Source organism: Neoarius graeffei, chromosome 6 (genome assembly GCF_027579695.1).
Source record: "Neoarius graeffei isolate fNeoGra1 chromosome 6, fNeoGra1.pri, whole genome shotgun sequence".
Taxonomy (NCBI): Eukaryota; Metazoa; Chordata; class Actinopteri; order Siluriformes; family Ariidae; genus Neoarius; species Neoarius graeffei.
In genome coordinates, this window is record NC_083574.1 from 60,310,312 (window position 1) to 60,332,952 (window position 22,641).

The 22,641-nt window shown below is 42.7% G+C and overlaps 1 protein-coding gene across 1 annotated transcript in view; it reads left to right on the forward strand.

Annotated features, from left to right (window-relative positions):
* The window catches only part of cfdp1 (craniofacial development protein 1), a 128,750-nt gene that overhangs the window by 91,256 nt on the left and 14,853 nt on the right, over positions 1-22,641 (forward strand). The window contains exon 6 of the mRNA XM_060923957.1: positions 15,423-15,581. Coding sequence (XP_060779940.1) covers positions 15,423-15,581 — 159 coding nt within the window. The remainder of the gene's footprint in view (positions 1-15,422; positions 15,582-22,641) is intronic.

Genomic DNA, 22,641 nt, shown 5'->3' on the forward strand with positions numbered 1-22,641 from the left:
GCAACTGACCGATATAATTGCAGGGAGTGTTTTTATTTACCAATAGTTCAAAAACGTAGGACAAAGGCAGGGTCGTGAAATGGGCAATGGTCAAGTGAGGTACAAATGGAATGGCGAAGGCAAAGATGAAAGGCAGAGTCAAAGACAATACACAGATACAAGGCTTAGTAATGTGAGACACTTGGTACAGCATGGATACTTCAAGTCTGTGTGTTTAGAGTCCTTATAAGTACATGCCGGGATTGCACTCTAATCCGGAACAGGTGCATGGTAATTAGTCATAATGGTGCTGAGCATGCATGAACGTGCCCGTGATTTTATTTATTTATTTTTGAAGACCCATCACTAAAGGTGGCGGATACGGACTTGGATCATTATATGCGAAAGTTTGTAGTAAGAATTTATAGCGGGCTTAAAGGTTTTCTTTGTTTTTATTATTATTATTATTATTATTATTATTATTATTGAGGCCACACCATCCTCAATGTCCGCCAGGAAGACTACATCACAGTCCTCGAAAGAGCTGGGGCAACCAACATAGAAGCGACCATCATGAAACACTGTCTGTGGTGGTTAGGTCACGTTGCCCGCATGGACAAAACAAGACTCCCAAGGAGCATCCTCTTCAGCAAGCTGAGCACAAGGAAACGCCCCCGGGGCCGCCCCATGCTACGCTACAAAAAACAGCTGAAGCAGGACCTGGGAGGAAGCAACTAGACAGTGTACCGAGTGGCGAAACACCATCCGGACAGGGATGGAACTCTTTGAAGCAAATAGAAGAATGAATCTGGAAACCAAGCGACAGCACAGAAAAGAGAGAGGGGGGGCACAACCCCAACCACCACCAACCTTTCAGTGCCACCAGTGCCCCTGAGTTTTTAGAGCTAGAATCGGGCTCATGAGCCATCAATGAGCCCACCATCAGATGTGACCGGAAGGAACGAAGTACTCTGGTACGAGGAATCGACAACTATATTATTATTGATCAGTATTCTCTCTGAGCAGCAGCACCACCAACGCTGCATGTAGGTCAGTGTTGACACCACTTCTGGTCTGTCTTTTAAGACTCGTCACTCGACTGTGTGTTTTAAGCCCACCTCCTTCTGACTGTTTTTTATGCTTTTTATCCCCCGCTGACCGAAAGGCCCGAAGGGTATTATGTCGTGGTGATCTCCATCTGTCAGTCTGTCCCAGGAAGGGTACTCCCCTTCTTTTTCTTTTAAAGATATTTTTTGGGGCTTTTTTCACCTTTATTGGATAGGACAGTGTAGAGACAGGAAATGAGCGGGAGAGAGAGACGGGGAGGGATCGGGAAATGACCTCGGGTCGGAATCGAACCCGGGTCCCTGGATTTATGGTATGGCGCCTTATCCACCTGAGCCACGACGCCCCCTCCTTCTGAAATCAACTCCTCTTTCAATTTTTGGAGGAATTTCATGAAACTTGGCAGGATTCTTTGTTATATGTCAGTAATACGCATATTGCAATTTCTTTCAATTCAGTCGCATTTTACCAGAGTTATGGCCTAGTTGCCAGCGGGAGATATTGTGCTCGGAGAGTGCACTCGTGTATTTTTTTTTGGTGCACAATATAAATTTTGAAAAATAAATTTTGGCACCATGTATCAGCCAAATGAACCGCTTTGACCCAGAAAATGGCATTAATGGACAGAATAATGATACAGTTGTTTTTACTGTGTTCACTGTGCCTGCAGTTATCTGTTTGCAGTTGATTTTTATTTTGAGCCAGTTCTTGTTTTTGAATGTGCACTGGGGGGGAACACACTGTGATGGCTGAACTGAATGGTGGCTTGGTGTGTGAGCCGTGATTGTTGTTCGGGTGCACGGCCTCGATCAAAGTGGAAACTGGACGAAGAGGAAGAGAGGCGAGGAATCCATTTCCTGTCCCGTACCGTTGGAATAGACCTTGCGAAGCAGGGTTTCTGTAAACGAGCCCGAGTGAGTGAGACAGTGACGAGCCTCTGGTCATGGGAGAGCTCAGACTGCAAATAAACGGCACCAGAATCAGACTGCCAGACTCCTGTCCTGCGTCTGTGTTTTGTATGTTTGTGAGTCACAGTGCCCTTTTAGAATCCTCTCCATTTTGGTTGAAGCGAGTCGTCTTCAATCTGTTTGTGCTCAGGATCCTATCCTGCTTTTCCAGACTCCACTGAAACCTTCCTTCACTCACCGCTGCCACACACCGCACAGGATTGATTCGCAGTCAAGTCTTGATTGTCTATCGATTCAGTGTTGGACTACGCTTAAGGTGTGTGTGCGTGAGTGAGTGATCATCCGGATCAATTCGTCCATCTGTCTGTCTGTCAGTCTGGTGCAACAGAGTGTGTTATTCTCGCCACACAAAACGTTGACCTGTCTTGTGCAAACCTCTGCAGTGTCCGGGATAAAAGATGGAGGTCTGAACTCGAACCTTGACCTGTATGTTGGTTAGAAGGGTGACCTCAATATCAAGATTTAGGTTTAGGATGCTTTGTATTGGAGAAGGAATCTTTCATATTGTCATGTTGGTCCTAATCAGTAATTGATTTGGTTATTTTTTTTTTTTCCTCCCAACTTGTGTTTGTGTAGATTGTGGGTGGGGTCGGGTGTATTGGGTCCCCTCCATCCACCACCCCCAATTTTTGTGTGCGCATACGCCCTGGATAGGCTCAATTTGTTGTGCGAATAGTGCTACGCTGAAACAGCTGGCAGAAAGCTGCGTGTAATCATGGGCTTTGTGATATATGTTTTAGTATACAGGTGTGTGTGTGTGCGCGCGCATGGCTGTGTGTACACTGGAGCGCTGGCTCATTTATCACCGCTCTATTCTCTCATCCTTTCTCCATCTTTTATCCGCACGCCTACGTTTGCACATGCTGATCTCCTGAGAGCTGAGCTGGATTTGTTCCTTCCTGAAGGGCAGCAGAAGAAACGTACAAACAACCAGCGTGGTCCAGAGAATCTTTCCTCTTTCCCTCTTTTTATCTTCTCCCCTTTCCCCCCTCAAATGATGCTGACAGCATCAGCACAGATGGCAAATGCATTCTGTCAGACAGACTTTAGCCCTGTTTTTTCTCAGTTGCCTTTCTCTCCCCCTTTTCTCCATTTCATGCTTTTTTTTTTTCCCCTAGGTCTAGATGAACGTATTTCTTTGCTTCTGTGATTTTTAATGCTCCTGGAGTATGTATTCAAACAGCAGCAAGCTTAATGGATCTGTTTGGAGTTGCAGGGGCTAAATATACATCACTGTACCAACGGAGCGGGAACATGAACTACACCACTGTATTGATTTGCTAGAGTAATGCGTGTTGCTGTGATATGACCTGCCTGATGCATGATATTAGTCACGCCATTCAAGAGCAAACTGGATGTTGTGTTGATGAAGAATAAGCTTGTGTTTCATGGTTCGGCGAGAAATAAATATACTACAAAATGGTTTTCCTGTCAGTCTGAGGTGCCCAGGCGTTTGTATTGAAGATTGCAAGTGCGAGTTAATCAGATTTTCGTCGTCAGTTCACTTATGGCTGGGACAGTGAGAGATTTTGGATGCTACGATTATAGGGGAATAATTACATCACTGGTTTTATGATCTTTTCGTTTTGCAGTGTTTTTAAATTGAAATTATGTAATTGCATTTAAGTGAAATGTAAATAATGTTGGGTTTAGGTGTTTTTTGTTTTGCTTTTTGCAAGCTTAAAGTGAATTTAATGTCCCCCAAAACCACCTTTTTTTCCTTGTACAAAGCAACAATCATTAATGTTGACTGACCATGCGTTTTCGAACCATAGCTGATCCAAAGGCCATAAACGAATGGGGAAAATCAATAAAATCGGCCTATTTCCACAGAATCAGCCAAGACTGAACCAGAAGATCCCGAAGGGGTGTGTGACGTCACACATGTAACAAAAATCCTGGTATCAATTTCGCTCCCGTGCGCAGCAGTGGTGAGACCAGTCTCGATATGGAATCATGTTTTGGAGAGAATTCTGATCATGATTGGGATTCTTATATGTCGGATGAAGGGGCAGATGATTATCAAGGATATTCCAGAGTAAATTATCTTTTTCGAGCCACCAAGACGAGAAACTGCCAGTTTACTCAGTTCACGACAGTCCCGCTCACCGCCAATAGTGCACCACCAGCCAGAGAGAATTGGAAACACAGATTGGTTTGTGGATTTTTATTCTAAGCTGGCCACTACAAAATATAGGGAAAATATTTACATGTATCTCAATAAATGTAGCAATATAATCTTTAAAATGTACATTTCGTGTAATTATTGAAAGAAAATATGAAGTGGGTGATAATGGGGGAATCGACAAACTGTGCAAATGTCAGATCAAATGTCATTTATTCAATCAATGGGTTTCTTTTTTTTTTTTTTTTGCTCCAGTAACTCCCATATGGTCGTTCTAGTGGTGATGAACACTTGATGAATCAGATTTATTATTAGTAGGCGACACAATCTGCCTGCTTCGTTTGCACAAACCTCACCCACTGTCGCTTTAGATTAGTGTCATTTCTCGGAAATTCGTGAATTGAAGTTCCTGCTGTATAGGACCTTGAACATCCAAACACAATGCAGGGTCAAGTCAAGTTTATTTCTATAGCGCTTTTAACAATAAACATTGTCGCAAAGCAGATTTACAGAATTTGAACGACTTAAAACATGAGCTAATTTTATCCCTAATCTATCCCCAATGAGCAGCCTGTGGCGACGGTGGCAAGGAAAAACTCCCTCAGACAACATGAGGAACCAGACTCAAAAGGGAACCCATCCTCATTTGGGCAACAACAGACAGCATGACTATAACGTTAACAGTTTTAACATGAAGTCAGTTTCGTTGATGTTGTAACTCTTCATTGATGGAAACTTGAGTGCAAAACTGTTCATGACAACTGCAGTCCTAAAGTTAGCAAGTCAACTGTAGTCCTCAACCATAAAAGCATTACTGTGAGAGTCCAGCGCGTCTTCCAAGTGTGACTTTCAAGTGTCCGCATGGGGCCGTCCTCCACAGGAGCGATGCGATGAGACTCCAACCAGACACAGGGCACCAGGATGGATCAAGCAGGTCCGAGGAGCAGAAGAGGTCAGCATCTCGATCCCAGGACCAACATGTAACTCAGAGGGACAGATTTTGGGGGGAGAAAACACAGGTTGTTGGGTATGCCCAATGTCACTTGAATAAGTAGGAACAATATACATATTGCACTGAGTACAAGTGGGGACTCTGGCAATTAACTATGACAGCATAACTAAAAGGGGAGAGCCAGAAGGTAACATAGGCATGAGGGAGCCCCGGGACATAAAGCAGCCAACCACTACACCGTCAACAAACTCAAGTGAGCAAGCGAGTGGGGACTGACAGCATCCATACATCCCAGTTTACCAAAACGCTCTGTCTGAGGACCCTCCAGATCTACACCTTTACAGTACCTCATAAACACCATTAACAAAAGGCTTGACTAAACAGATATGTTTTCAGCCTAGACTTAAACACTGAGACGGTGTCTGATTCCCGGACACTACTTGGAAGGCTGTTGCATAACTGTGGGGCTTTGTAAGAAAAGGCTCTGCCCCCTGATGTAGCCTTCACTATACGAGATACCAGCAGATAGCCTGCATCTTTTGATCTAAGTAGGCGTGGCGGGTCCTAGAGGAGCAGAAGTTCACTCAGGTACTGTGGTCCAAGATCATTCAGTGCTTTAAAGATCAATAGTAGTACTTTAGATTAGATAAAACTTTATTGATCCCTTTGGGAGGGTTCCCTCAGGGAAATTAAGAATCAATACGAAATTTGATTGGGAGCCAATGCGGTGTGGATAAGACAGGGGTGATGTGGTCATATTTTCTAGTTCTAGTAAGGACTCTTGCTGCTGCATTTTGAACTAACTGGAGCTTGTTTATGGACTTATTGGAACATCCAGACAGTAAGGCATTACAATAATCCAACCTGGAGGTAACGAAAGTATGAACTAGTTTTTCCGCGTCATGTAGTGAGACATTACATTTCTTATCTTAGCAGTATTTCTGAGATGAAAGAAAGCTATCCGGGTAATGTCATCAATGTGAGTTTCGAATGAAAGACTGGGGTCAATAATCACTCCGAGGTCTTTTACTGCTGCACGTGAAGAAACAAAGGCCATCCAGAGTTACTGTGTAATCAGAAAACTTGCTTCTAGCTGCATGTGGTCCGAGTACAAGTACTTCAGTCTTGTCAGAGTTAAGCAGAAGAAAGTTAATAAGCATCCAGTGTCTAATGTCCTTTACACATTCCTCAATTCTATTAAGCTGGTGTCTCTCATCAGGTTTTGCAGAAACATACAACTGTGTGTCATCAGCATAACAGTGGAAACTAATACAGTGTTTATGAATAATATCACCCAGAGGTAACACACAAAGAAAAAAGCAGTGGACCCAAGACAGAACCTTGTGGAACACCAAACTTTACCTCAGTATGTCTAGAAATATCACCATTTACATCAGCATACTGAACACAATCAGTTAAATAAGACCTGAGCCAGGAGAGGGCCGTTCCCTCAACTCCCACAACATTTTCTGGCCTATCCAGAAGAATGGAATGATCAATGGTACCAAATGCTGCACTAAGGTCAAGCAATACAAGCAGCGAGACACAACCCTGATCAGACGCCAACAGTAGGTCGTTTACTACTATAAGCATAACTGCTGTGCCACAGCTTTTTCAAGGATCTTGGAGATAAAGGGGAGGTTTGATATTGGCCAATAATTGGACAGCTGACAGGGATCAAGGTCAGGTTTTTTAATCAGGGGTTTGATAACTGCTAGTTTAAAGGATTTGGGTACATAGCCAATCCTAAGAGAAGAATTTATTATTTTTAGAAGCGGTTCAATTACTTCAGGTATTATCTGTTTGAAGAGACGTGTAGGTAAGGGATCTAGTACACAAGTTGAGGCTTTTGATGCCGAGATTAATGAAAAGTAATTCAGTTTCTTTTAGGGGAGTAAAACATTCTAATTGCTGATCTGATAGTTATATTGTTAACTACAGGGTCACTTAGATTGTCTGACCTTAAATTAGTAGTTTGAATTTTTTGTCGGATATTCTCAATTTTGTCATTAAAAAAATTTCATGAAATCGTTGCTACCACATACTACAGGTGTGCATGTGTCTATAGTGGACTTACTCCTGGTTAATTTTGCTACAGTATTAAATAGGAATCTAGGATTATTTTTGTTACTATTAGGGAGGAGAGATATGTTGATCTAGCAGCACTAAGAGCTTTTCTATACTTCAGGAACACTACCAATTTTGTTTGACGCCATTTACGTTCCAATTTTCGAGTGGTCTGTTTTAATGTGCGAGTGTCATCATTATACCAGGGTGCTAATTTTTTGTCTCTGACCATTTTCCTTTTAAGAGGAGCTACATTATCTAAGGTATGGCGGAACGTTGACTCTAAGCATTCAGTTGCCTGATCGAGTTCTGCAGGGGCTGACAGTGACCCAATCAAAGTTGATAACTCTGGGAGATCATTTATAAAGCTCTGTGCAGTAGTTGACGTGAATGTACGTTTAATACAGTAGTATGGTGAGGTGCATGTATTATTACTCACTCGTAGTTTGAATGAGATGAGATAATGATCTGAGATAACTTCAGACTGTGGAAGTGTGACTATATTTTCTATATTTAACCCGAATGTTAGTATTAGATTGAGGGCGTGACCACCACTATGGGTCGGTCCTATGACATTCTAATTAATCCCTACTGAATCTAACGTGGACACACTGTTTTTAAAGGGGCTTCTGGGTTATCGAAGTGAATATTAAAATCTCTAACAACTAAAGCTTTGTCTAAGGAAATAACCAGATCTGAGATAAAATCTGCAAATTCAGAAAGAAACTCAGAATATGGCCCCGGGGGCCTGTAAATAATAAGTAATGGAATTAACTGGGTAAACTTATTTTTTGAGGCTACATACATTATATTAGTATGAAGAACTTCAAATGTATTAACTTTATAACCAGGTTTTTGTGTTACACCTCGATAATCATTATAAATAACTGCGACGCCTCCTCTTCTGCCAGTTAGACAAGGCTGGTGTATACAACTGTATCCAGGAGGACTCGCTTCATTTAATGCTATATATTCATTTGGCTTAATCCATGTTTCAGTTAAACAAAGTACATTAAACTCCTGATCAGTAATGAGTTCATTAACCATTAGCGCTTTAGATGTAAGAGATCTAATATTTAATAGCCCCACCTTTAGATCAAAGGTGCTGGCAGCGGCTGTACAGTCAGTATGATCTAATAACCTCCTTGGCGGAGGTAATGTTTTCGGTAGCGTTGGTTTGTCTGTTAGCAACATTACGGAAAAGGTAATGAACGGATTGCTCTGAAATTTTTTCCAGAGGTGTGACTGGGCACAAGTAACAATCCATTACATTTTGGCGGTGATCCGGATCACCTTCTGGATCCCGGATTTTTTTAAAGGAGTGTTTTTCTACTGCGTCATTTTTTTGGGGTTGATTCAGTACAGCGCATGCGCAGTGATATTCCTACTATTCATTCCAGCCAGCAGGGGCACTAATTGTATATAACAGTCTGCTGTGCTGTCAGCGTCTCAAATCGCAAACTAGCACACTAGGTAGTGTGTTGGAACACAATGAAGTGCGCTATTTAGGCAGGCTAGTTAGTGTAGTAGTGGCCCGTTTGGGACGGAGTTCTGGATGAAATGAAATCGCAGCCGGTGGCGTAAACAAAATGCGGAGAGTTTTAATGAAGCGCCAGCTAGCAAAGTGGCTAATAAAGTTTATTAAATAGAGCTGTATACGTTTAAAAAAGGACTCCTTTTTGTTTTTTTAATATTCAAATATTTATAGATGTATGTATATATTTATAAGCTATCACAAGTTGCTAACATTTAGCTAGCTTGCATACTTAGCAACGCTATGTTAGCATTGTGCGTAATTAGCCGAATGGTATGGGATGTAGCTAGTTTATTATTTATTTTTTTTTACTTCCCCTTCAATTCCTGTCTTTCTTTCTCACACACACCCATGCTCCCTGCCTCAGCAACATTACGGAAAAAGTTACGAACGGATTTGCTCTGAAATTTTTTCCAGGGGTGTGACTGGGCACAAGTAACAATCCATTAAATTTTGGCGGTGATCCGGATCACCTTCTGGATCCCGGATTTTTTTAAAGGATTCTTGGCGGAGGTCTGCGCTCTCGAGTGCTTTTCTAGTTTTATATTGATTACTGGAACAAACTCTCTGAATATTTCTACCTTTTTGTTGAGCTCGGGGAACAGACACCGTCTCGATGTAGTGGACCCTGAGTGACGACTCTGTGCAGCTAGCAGACAGTCGGTTTAGCCTGTTCGTCTGCTCCCTGGTCTTGGCTCTGGATTGTCAGAAATTAACTAGGTCTGTTCTGAGACTATGACCTATGCTGCAGGAAATGAGAGCAGCACCTTCCCGAGTGGGATGGATACCGTCCCGCCCTAACAGGCCAGCAGTGCCCTCAAAATTAGCCCAATTATCTATAAAGCTCACACTGTTTTCAGAGCACCACCTGGACAGCCAGCAGTTCAGCGACCATAACCTGCTGTAAGCTATATTGCCACGCCTCACTGGGATGGGGCCAGAGCATATTACAGCATCTGACATCGCCTTCGCTAATTTAAACACCTCTACAAAGTTACTCTTAGTAACCTCAGACTGACGAAGGCGTATATCATTAGCTCCTGCATGGATAACTATCTTTGAGAACCTGTGCTTGCCTAGGACCCTAAGATTACCTGCTATGTCCGGCACCCTAGTTCCCAGTATACACCTGACTAAAGCTTCTGGTGGCCCTGAAGGCTGAGCTAATTTCACATGCCCTATGATTGAGTCCCCTATAACCAGAGCTCTTTCAGGTTTCTCAGCGGGTGCATCACTAAGGAGAGCAAACCTGTTCGACACGTGACGCAGAGAGGAGTGGTGCTCCCGTGGGCGAGCCTCAGCGGTAGCTTTGGCTCTACGCTTATGCTGCCAAGCCGTCACCCATTTGCCCCGCTGTAAGGGCTCTAATGCCGGAGTTGGGGGATTACTAACTCCACCTAGGGCATCCAGACTTTCCTCTACAGAAACTACACTATTCTCACGCTCACTGACCTTCTTTAAAGCCTGGACACGCGCTTCTCTCACTGTAATCTTCTCTGTCAGAGAGCTAACTAATCTGCACTTATCACAAATAAAGCTATCGCTAGCGATGGAGGAAGAATGACTAAACATCCTACACTCAGCACACTGAACAGGCTGAAGGTGTGCCATGATGAAAAGATTCACGTACCTTAATCAAAGATCTGTTGATATTAAAGCAGATCCGATGTGGATGGCCTCCGCTTGTGGTCTTTACGCAGGAGGAGGGGAAAAAAAAAAAGAGCTTCTGGTCTCGGCATTCTTCCAAAAAAAGAAAAAAAAACGGAAAAAGGAAAGTGAAAGTGGAAAGTACAAAAAGGAAAGCGACAGTACAATAAAAATGATACTGGAAAATTATTTATATAAAATGTTTTTAAAAAGATTAGTCATTAACGCCAACACTCGTGGGAAAAAAGGACTCGTCGCAGGGCTTTCCCATCGTTATTTTTGTAAGATAAATGCATTACTGTAAAGGCCAATTTATGCTGACAACGCAGTCGTCGCAGATGGCGTCTGCGTAGCCCCCCCCTTCTCAGACGCTCTGCGCGCACCTCCCAAAAATTGTGACCACCGCAGAAGCCTCACAGACAGCGTCGCAGACAAGAGGGCTCTGATTGGTCCACTCTACATCCGCTGTACACGCACTTCCGCTTCCCTACTTTCCCGGTTTGTTTTGTTTTCACGACCGCCATTTTTAAAAACACAAGCGAAGATGGAGCAGCACGAAGAGCGGTTGATCGAGGAAGTGAGGAAGTACGTACATCTATACGACTCCAGTTCTCGTCATTATAAGTAACCGGAGGATAAACACTCCACTAACCACACCCACCAACTACTCCTAGCGATTTCGCGACTTCGCGCCCCCTTGCGTTGTGGCGGTGAATAACATTGCGCACGCCTATTACTCCCTGCTCAACGATAAATTACAACTGTCTGCGAAAAGCTATCTGCGAAAGCCTTGTCACAAGAGCATGCAGAGGCCTTAAGCATCCAGAGCATCTTTCAAGTGTGACTTTCGACTGTCCATATGGGGCCGTCCTCCACAGGAGTGGTATGATGAGACTCCAGCCAGACGTAGGGCATCAGGATGGATCAGGCAGGTCCGAGGAGCAGAAGAGATCAGGATCGACATGTGACTCAGAAGGAAAGGGAGGGCGGAACCACAGGTTGTTAGATATGCCCAGTGTCACCTAATGAGTAAGAACATGATCCATTTTGCGCTGAGTACAAGCAGGGACTCCGGCAAAACTAACTACGACAGCATAACGAAAAGGAAGAAGGTAACAGACATGAGGGCTCCCTGGGACATTTTGATGGGTTTAAAACACGACGGATGGTACTTGTTCGCAAATCGGCCTGTTTTTTCTGTTCGTTATAGGTTGTGGAAATTCAACTTTTTAGTCCGTGAAGATCAGGGGAAAGTCATGGAATTTGATGTTTGACTTCGAGTGGGAACCCTGTCTAGCACTTAAAGTAGTTTTAGAATTTGAAAATCGCCTTTGCATGTAACGATGAATACTAATATTTGTAGTATATTACAAAAAAAAATCACTAAAAAATGTTTATCCGTAATGATTTTATAGAGGATTTTCTGCGATAGCCCACGAGCAAAACATCGCGCCGCGATCACGTGACCGATGACGTAGTAAATTGACAAGCTAGACAGCTCACTTCCTGTACATACTGTGACCAGTGCTGGGCACATTACTTTGAAAAAGTAATTAGTTACAAGTACTAGTTACTTCTCCAAAAAAGTAATTGCGTTAGTAACTGCGTTACTTCACTAGAAAAGTAACTAGTTACCAGGAAAAGTATTTATTGCGTTACTTTTTTTTTTTTTTTGCTTACAGATAAACGAGGATAACTGTTCTTTTCTAGTGAAGTAACGCAGTTACTAACGCAATTACTTTTTTGGAGTACAGAGTACAGTGTCAGTGAGCAATTAAGTCCTCACAGTTTACAGCATTATGATAACCTGGTTTATTGCAGTTAGCTTAGCTTTCACCATTTACAATAGGTCAGGAAGATCTTTGATAGTGTTTTTAAGGAAGCATCCTAAACAAAAATCACAGGCAAAATAACATAACAGATCAAGGATGAATACCCTGTTTATCTGTTATGTTATTTTGCCTGTGATTTTTGCATTGGCACAGTCCAAAGGGCACAGTTTGCATTGGACATAAACATTATTGCCTTTGACTTCAACCAGCGTGAAATTATGCCGGTGTTTCCAGTTCGAAAATGCGACTTTGCGGCTTGGTGCTGCCATTGTCTCTTCCCCATCTCTGTGTGCGCGTGTGCGTGTAGCGGGAAAACACAATCGACTCCACCCACCTAGAACATCTTAGCAAATCACGATTTGTTCTCTTGCATTCAAAGGGTGAATGGAAGAATGTAAAAGCCATATTGGTACATAATTATTATTATATATTGCGGTACCGTGTTGCCAATGCTCATGTTGTCAAGGCGCCCATATCAGATTGTAACGCATCACGTTACTTCCCGAGTAACGGTAACGGCGATACAAATATGGATTAAGTAACTAAGTAATTATTCCGTTACCCAAAATGTGGCTCCGTTAGTAACGCCGTTATACTCTAACGCCGTTATTCCTAGCACTGACTGTGACTGTGAGTGACAATTCGCGGATCTACGGATTATTTCCACTGTATACGATGGTAAAAAGTGTGTCGCGTACAGCTGTTCTAAAACCAACAAAGACGGAGTATCTCTGCATCAGTTCCCTGATCCTGATAAGAATAATGGATACGATCTCGCAGAGTGGAACCGGCAAGTAAAGCGGACGAGGGCAGACTGGTGCTAGTTGAAGGCTAGTGCACATATTTATGCTGGTGAGTGTAAAGGGAAACGTGGTTTTTATAGTTCATGGGAGAATCTTGAGGCGCGCTTTGAACGAGCTTCCCGAACCTTTAGGACAATTAAAGAGTTCTTTAACTAAACAAGAACTAGACGATCCCTGGACGAGTTCCTGCTTTGCACTTCTACGATACAGCCGTGACTGTCCCCATTCAGGCCCGCATTTTTCTTCTCCCCAAGCTCCGAACGCACACAAAGCAGACTTTGACAGCTGCAGTCATTTCCATGTTGTTGGAAAGGCCGCTTGAACGCCATCGGTTCGCCCCAAATATACTGCCGAACACGACGCACATTTCGGCCCAGACCTCTGATTTAGTAGAAAAAATGTTGTGCATCAACTCACCTCGACTGGAACACGATTCACTTTCGTCTTCAGACGCAATTTTGTCTGAATAATCGCTGTCTGATTCACTCATTTCGCTTGTGTTTATACTGGATGCTGCCATCCTGGTCAATTTACTACGTCATCGGTCACGTGACTCCCGACTGGGATTTCCAGGAAATGCTTCCCAGTTTTGTCGCTCAAATACTCCCCTTTGATGGGGAAATTTTTTATTTTTAATTTGCATACATTGAATATATACCCTTGTACTACATTTTCATCAATAGTGGGTTCTAAAATTCTAGAACTACTTTAAGTAATAACTCTCTCTGTATAAAGTCACCAGCCACTTTAATAGGAACATCTGGAAAACTGTACGTTCATGCAACACAAAATAATAAATATACAAGACTACATAGTGCTCACTATCTATTCAGGATAGCAGGTGCATTGTCAAGAGGAACTAGGTTACCTGGTTTGCAAGAAGTGAGCCAATTGCGTGAACAAACATAAATAGCAGCGTATGCGGGAGAATTTTGGATGATATCGCCTTTTTTTTTTTTTTTTAAGGTTGAGGTTGTGTAGTCATTTCCTTTTCTACAAGAGGATAAAGTCAAGTATTTTATTTTCCACACACACTCGTATTTTCTTTTTTTTCTTTTTTTTCTTTTATTTATTCTCGTTTCAAATGAAAGACTTTTTGCTATGACTCACCTGAGCATGCAAACGTTTCGTCCTTGGACCCTTCTCTCACCTTTCGACCCCCACCCCGGTCACCCTCCTGCTGCAGCATCCCACTAGTCTGATGGTTTCTCTTTTCCCTGACACACCTCATTTAACATTCCATTATTGCAGCCAAGCTTAGCGCCAGTGTCAAGATGCCTTCTGTATCATTTGAAATGGACATTTTTGTTCCGGGAGCATAAGAAATCGCTCCAATAAAGCATAGAATAAGTTGCTGTCACCTTTCCCCTGCATCGCCGTCTGTGTTTAACCCCTGCTTGTTTTTCCCTTCTGGGGTTGTGTGATCTTCATGTGCTGCGTGTTTGTTTGTAGTATTTTTAATGCATTCATGCTGTTTCTGCTTTGATGATGATGATGATGATGACACTTGAGATTTTTGCTCCCCCTGACATTTGGTTAAAGCTATACCACCTTTCAAATTTTTCAAGTTTAGGTTATTAAAAGGAATTTTCCCCGACCCCCAGTTATTTTTGTTTAGTGGACCGAAAGGTACTGAATTTGAATCACAGACTTCCAATTTTATTAGGGTTTTTTTTTAATGGAACAATTAATGAATTTAGGGCCATGTGGTGCTAAATTCTCCGCTATTTTTTCCTGCTTCACCATGATGCAATACAAGATACTACGTTATGTATCTCTTGGTGGGCTTTCCCTGTTCGCGGAAAGCATTGTGGGATACAAATTTGAAACAGGAATAGAAAAATGGAGCATGTGAGTGTGTGAATGAAACGTGAAAGACCGACTGCAGTAACGGAAAGTGAGAAGAAAAGACGTTATGTTGTGAAGGAAAGGAAACGCAGGACCAAACTAATAAATATCGGTGGTCAGCGAGAACCTCGGTGTGATCAGCTGTTCGTTTAGTGACAGAATGATGTAACAGTCAGTGCACGGCCAAAGGTAAACCTGTAGATGGCAGTAATGCAACACTGGATGCCAACTGCTGTAAAACCCAAAAGAAGAAGGAAAAGGTGGTAAACCTGCGCATGCGCACACGGCCTTCCTCTGTCTGCTTGACTGCGCGAAACTAGCAATTTTCATGCACATTATTTGCTCAGGAATCCCCTCAAATTAAATAACTTCCCAGCCACAGAATGGCTTGGTTTTTTGAGATATTGCAGAAATAAACATATCACAATGACCAAATTTTAGAAGGAGCTAAATTTCAGATTTTATGAAATCGACAGGCTGTATTGCTTCAAATCCAGTGAACTTGTGTTGTAGACTTCTAATCTCTCCATCTTGATTTAAAATGCCTCCTTTGTAGGCTTTTGACACTGCTTCAGCTTTTAAAATTCTCCTGTGTCTTTTAGTGTGAAAAGAGCAGCGGGGATGGGCAACATCCTGAGCCGTATTGGAGCAAAGAAGCCGAAAATGAGCACTCTGGAGAAGTCCAAGCTGGACTGGGATTCGTTCAAAGTGGAGGAGGGCATCTCTGAAGAGCTGGCCATTCATAATCGAGGCAAAGAAGGGTGAGTCTATAATACTGTAGTTGTATAATTATAGAACTTCATGTTTTTGCCCATAATCATTACTCGAGTTCTACTTGGATACATGTTTGTCTTCAAAAGGGATTTTTCACATAAAACTTGCTCTTTTGACGTTGACTGCTCTGGATCATGTTTATTTTTGTGCCAAATGTACAACGGTTTAAAGGAGATGCGCAGAACCTTTTTATTTTTAAATACATTTCTGAGTGGATAGTATCTCCATCCTTGACTCTTGTATGCTGCATAAATGGGAATAAAAAAATATTTTTTGAGAGTTAAAATCGACCGCAAAGTTGGCATTCGAGCTGCCCTGCTGAGCCAGCCAGCCCTGAGTGCGTGACGTCACCGCGGTAACCGGTTTTAAGGCCGAGGCCTTTGACAGCTATAGACCAAAGTCAAAAATAAAAATTTACGGTGAAAGTCAGAAATACCGTTACCGACTTGCTCAACTAAGACTGATTTGACTTCATTGATTGTGGGTTGACTCTCATTAAAACAGGATGGGTGTTATAACTTATGCAACATACATGTACATGCATGCATTTTCACTGATAAAATGTAAAAGGCTAATTAAATAATCAGATGAACTGAGACAATCACATTCTGAAGCAAATTAAATAATCTTATACCGGTAACTTAAACACACAATACAAGTTACATGCATTAATCTAAATGCAGGTAAACAACGAGTGGTGTTTTTTGTTTTGTATTCAAATGAGAGTCGGAGTTTACCTGTCTGTGTTCTTGCTTCTTGAAGGCCAACCTTGTGGTCGATTGTTTTGAAACAATCTGACTTTCAGTTGTTCGTTCAGTTCTCTGTTCATTCGCTTCTTCCACATAAGGGCGAGATATTGCTGCTGAGGCGAGCATATCCAGCGGAGAAATCAGACGGCTGCTCCACTCATTCTCCATTTTCTCCATACTGAGTACTCCGCCATTACTGCTCGGCTCAGGCAATTACTAAAACCCGGGACGGGACGTCACCGGTTTTAGCAACAACCGTGGGAGGTCACTGCCTGAGTGATATGTCCCATCATGTCCCAGGTTTTAGCAACAACCCTCAGCTCACACTCCGGGAGAACTGGTGCAACTGAACTTACTTTCCTCTTCTTGTAGTTTTCTTTTCCTTTAATTGTTGATACTGCACCCTCTTTCAATATGGGCTTATAGCCAACGTTCCTCAACAGATCAGAGGTCTCATACGAGTCCTCAGCAAAATGTGCAGAGCAGAGGAGAGACCACTTCGCAGGCGCCCAATGTGCCCGTGAACTTCTCGCAAAACACGTCCAAATCTTTGCAGTTTGAACATTCTTGGGCCATGAATGCAACGTAAATCCACCTTCTGTCATGTTGCTGCACCCGCCAGCAACACATCTCCGTGGCATGGCGATAAATTAGCTCAAAATGGAGGATCGGAGTTGCAGTCAGCTCTGTGTTTTAGTATAGCGGAAATGGCGATGAGACCGATAGACTTCCTGCTGTGACGTTACGGATCTCAAGGTCATTCACTCAGATCGCTACCTGTATGAATCACTTGAATTGTAAAAATTACTATATTAGATTTATTGTTAACACTTAAAACTATTCTTATGTCATTCTTGAGGTCTCAAGGCATTTATGAACAAAAAGTGAGGCTATGGCTCTGCGCATATGCTTTAAGGTATAGTTTTACTTTAAAGTCTCACTTGCATCACATATAGCAGGAATACATACAAAAATGGATTGGATCCAGCAAATCGGTCATTCCTGATGATGGTACCAGCCGCGCAATTCTGCCCATTAACATCTTTATGCTTGGACATTTTCAGGGTGTAAAGAATCAGAATTGTGAAGCCAAGCCATCCCATCCATCCATTATCTGTAGCCACTTATCCTGTACAGGGTCGCAGGCAAGCTGGAGCTTATCCCAGCTGACTATGGGCGAGAGGCGGGGTACACCCTGGACAAGTCGCCAGGTCATCACAGGGCTGAAACACAGGGACAACCAACCATTCACACTCACATTCACGCCTACGGTCAATTTAGAGTCACCAATTAACCTAACCTGCATGTCTTTGGACTGTGGGGGAAACCGGAGCACCCGGAGGAAACCCACGCAGACACTGCGAGATCATGCAAACTCCACACAGAAAGGCCCCTGTCGGCCACTGGGCTCAAACCCAGAACCTTCTTGCTGTGAGGCGACAGTGCTAACCACTACACCACCGTGTTGCCGTGAAGCTATCCCTCACTATCCGTCTCCTTTTACTGTAACACAGACACGAGAAGATGTTCTGAAATTTGACTTGGTTCGTGAATAAGCGATTTAAACTTTTCATGACTGATTTCACACAGGTTCTCATGGCATCCTTTGAAGGAGTTTGAGGTTTGGGATGATTGAAAGTAACTTTCTAGAACAGGGCAGTGTAGATGAGTTTCAGGCATCTCTTTCAGAGAAGAGCCAAAGGATAGACGGATAGAGGTCAGCTTGGGTCCAGCTCCTGTCAACATGAGCAGTAGATGAAAACCAGCATTTTATATTACACTACAACCTGTATGACCCCCACTGAATGAATGCCATTTTTATGCTATTCATAGTTCAGGAAGAACATAGTTTTGAACTGCATATCATCTTGTTTTTTGGATTATTAAACGCTGGGACGGTTCTAAAAGGATGACGTTCCTTGTGATGTCTGCTGATCTAGTGATGCTGTGTGCTTGCTTTTCATTCTGTAGTGCGCTCTACACCAAAGCCCAGCTAGACCGCTGATATTGCACGTTTTCATTTAAGTAATACGTGCACTTATACTTTACTTTGGCTTTGTTGACGTATAATTAAGTTGTTTTCTGGTGCATGTGTGTAAGAGTGCAATGCAGTGCATGCCGCTCGGAGAGGCTTGCGTAATGACTCAAAGACATACTCGCCCATATACGTGCAGGGCTGTTGGTTAGAGTATCTGTGTGTATGAGTGACGTACACACCTTCAGGCTGCTTCTTGCAGGTTTTTGCTGATATTCTTTAAAATATGTACACGCATTTCAAGCACCCACACTGATGTTCTTTTATTGTGACACAAACAATTATTAAGATGAAAAAAGAGAAATCTGGAGTGTGCATAGGTATTCGCCCCCTTTCGTATGAAACCCCTAAATAAGAGCTGCTCCAACCAATTCACTTCATAAGTCACATAATTAGTTGATTAAGATCCACCTGTGTGCAATCAAAGTGTCACATGATCTGTCACATGATGTCTGTAGAAATCAACCTGTTCTGGAAGGACCCTGACTCTGCAACACTACTAAACAAGCAACATGAAAACCAAGGAGCACTCCAGACAGGTCAGAGACAAAGTTGTGGAGAAGTATAGATCAGGGTTGGGTTATAAAAAATACCCCAAACTTTGAATATCCCAGGGAGCACCATTAAATCCATTTTAGCAAAATGGAAAGAATATGGCACCACTACAAACCTGACAAGAGAAGGCCACCCACCAAAACTCACAGATCGGGCAAGGAGGGCATTAATCAGAGATGCAACAAAGACACCAAAGATAACACTGAAGGAGCTGCAAAGATCCACAGCGGAGATGGGAGTATCTGTCCATAGGACCACTTTAAGCCGTACACTCCACAGAGTGGGGCTTTATGGAAGAGTGGCCAGAAAAAAAACAAGTCATTGCTTAAGAAAACACGTTTGGAATTTGCCCAACAGCATGTGGCAGACTCCCCAAACACATGGAAGAAGATTCTCTGGTCAAATGAGACTAAACTTGAGCTTTTTGGCCATCATGGGAAATGCCATGTGTGGCACAAACCCAACACCCTGAGAACACCATTCCTACAGTGAAGCATGGTGGTGGCAGCATCATGCTGTGGGGATATTTTTCATCTGCAGGGACAGTAAAGCTGGTCAGGACTGAAGGAAAGATGGATGGCACTAAATACAGGGCAATTCTGGAGGAAAACCTGTTTGAGTCGGCCAGAGGTTTGAGACTGGTTCACATTCTAGCAGGACAATGACCCTAAACATACTGCTGAAGCTACACTGGAGTGGTTTAAAGGGAAACATTCACATGTCTTGGAATGGCCTAATCAAAGCCCAGACCTCAATCCAGTGGAGAATCTGTGGCATAACTTGAAGATTGCTGTACACCAACACAACTCGTCTAACTTTTTGAAGGAGTTGGAGCAGTTTTGCCTTGAGGAATGGTCAAAAATCCCAGTGGCTAGATGTGCTAAGCTAATAGAGACATACTCCAAGAGACTTGCAGCTGTAATTGCAGCAAAAGGTGGTTCTACAAAGTATTGACTTTGGGGGGGTGAATACCTGTACACACTCCAGATTTCTGTTTTTTTCATCTTAATTATTGTTTGTCTCACAATAAAACAACAATGTGCACCTTTTAAAGTTGTAGGCAGGTTGTGTAAATCAAATGGTGCTAACCCTCCAAAAATCCATTTTAATTCCAGCTTGTAATGTGACAAAACAGGACAAACACCAAGGGGCATGAATACTTTTGCAAGACACTGTAAATCTGATATTTTGGCACTCCTAAATGGTGCACCAGAAGGTGTTTACCCGTTTGTTAGGAAACTCTCAGCTGTCCATGGGAGTGTAACCCATGACAGCCCTGCTTTCTGGATGGGAAGTATGGCATGACTCCTCTGCCAGTCATGGGTCTTTTGTGAGTTCATGTATGTAGAAGAGAGCAGTCACTGCTTCTTGTCTGAATCTGTTAGGTTGTCTTATGACATGGCATGACCACCACTTCAGGGGGAAAAAAAATGGAGTGGCTAAGTTCATGCGTCTTGAAGGAAGCATGTTAGCCCTCACCCTTCTTTATTGATGGCTGTTGAGACAGAATTAGTAAATTACCTACTTGGGAGAAAATGGGGTCAAAACAAATAAATCTTATAGGTGAAGTGGCTGGAAAGCTACAGTCACACTACAGCTCATGATGCTTTGCGATGGGTTATCGATGAAAATGAAACATTTTGGTGGCAATGCATGGTGATCCACAGGTGAGCTAAAAGTTGTGGTCACACAGCTTGACTGTCACACCTTCGTGTACTTGAGTCTGGTGTAGCTCAAGTGGCTGCACACACTCACAGAGCGCGTTGTGCACGCTCTTGGGACCCAGTCGTTATGGGAAATACCCTGATACTGATTTGAGTGCAATCAGCACACGCATATAAGGACACTGTTTTGACTGAGGCTTTGTGAAGTATTGTTTGTGAACTCATGTTTGTTTCTAGCCATGTTTGACTCCACTTTCTGTTTTGCTTTTGGTTTCATTTGTGTTTTGTTACTCTGACCTTGCCTCACATTTTGTTTTTGTAAATGTCACTCCTGCTAATAAACACACTTCCTGCACTTGCATCCATCTGCTGCCACATACCTGACCGAATACTTCACAAAGTTTCTGTGAAAACAGCGTCCTTATATGCGCGTGCTGATTGCACTTAAATTGGCGTCAGGTGTTTCCCATAATGACCAGGTCCCAAGCATCTCCGAATGTAAATGCACTTCAAGTCTTGATGAAGGTTAGACTATGCCGAGCCACTGTGTTGATGAGGCTCCTATGCGTGTCGGGGGACATGGACTCGACACAAATACATCTCAAGAGACTCGACAAAGGTTCCCCGAGCTCCGGGAAATATTCCCAAACCCATGTGCAAATATTTGTTGCTTGGTTTGCCGAGGAAAACATCACCACCAAATTTCAATGTATGCGCTGAAAAATTTCGCAACATTTTTGACCTACTCATGAGGTAGAAACACACCGAAAAAAATTAAATGAATAAAAAAACCTCGCAAAATTCTGAGAACAATTGGTGTGTATTGCACGATTGGTGGCAATGCTGCCAAGTATTGGCAAACCCATCACAATCTGTAGTGTGACCAGGGCTGAAGACAGTGTTTCGTGGGAACTGGTAATTTACATTAACAGAAGGCAAATCGACTTTTTGGTGACAGATCAAGTGTTGTGATGCAAAGTGGGCAGAGCAAGTAGTGCAAAAAGACATTAGCTCATCAATTTTAGATGGTCACCGCTTCTAAACTTGTGCTGCCTATGGCTTGATTTCCTCCCAAAAATAGACAGCAGTGATTTTTGCCAAGAGGAAGCATTTCTCAGTTTAATCTGACACTAGTAGACTGTGATGTTATTTATACACAAGCATTTCTCTTTCGTGAAAATGGACCATGCATCTCATTTTAGAGGGACATTTGTTCTATGGTTAATTAGCTGGTTTTACGTTCGATAGATCTCCATGTTCTTTCCTTGGCCATCCACAGATGCCAACAACGCAACCATGACAACTGGCAGTAACGTAAGATAGGACTTCCCACCAGTGATGAACGTAGAACAAGAACAATACAAGACAAAGACAGTCTGTAAAGGGAGGGATAACACCTGTGTAAAAGAGGTCTTTATTATTTTTAACCTACAAACGTTTCTCAATGTTGTAACAAATCGAAAATCAGAATCAAGTTTAGGGCGGCACGGTGGTGTAGTGGTTAGCGCTGTCGCCTCACAGCAAGAAGGTTCTGGGTTCGAGCTAGGGTTGCCAACTTTCTCATATCCAAACGAGGGACACTTTGTTCCGGGTGCGGACAAGTACCGGTACAGGCCCTGTACGCGCACCCCAGTGCCCCAAAATAGTTACCGAATCACCTTTAGGTGAGGGTTTCAAATGTAGGCCACTACAAATTCATTTCTAAAATAGAGCTTTTAAAAATTAATAGACCAATTAATGGATATTTTTAAGTAATTTAATGCAAAATAACAAACAATTCTAATATTATTGTCTCATTTTTCTCTTTTAAACTTTGGCCAAATAATTCATCAGGCCATATTTATGAAGGCAGTGTCATAACCTGAAAAAGTATTTGCTGTAGCTGTAAAACCCTGATATTTGCTTAATTGTCCATTTGAAAACCCTAAGAACCTTCTGCAATGCTTCATAGCAGAAGAAGAAGAGAGAAAGACATCACAAAGGCAGGAGTGAGGCAGAAAAGCTCCCCTTCTATAGGCTGAGGTCTATCCTGTTTCGGAAAGTT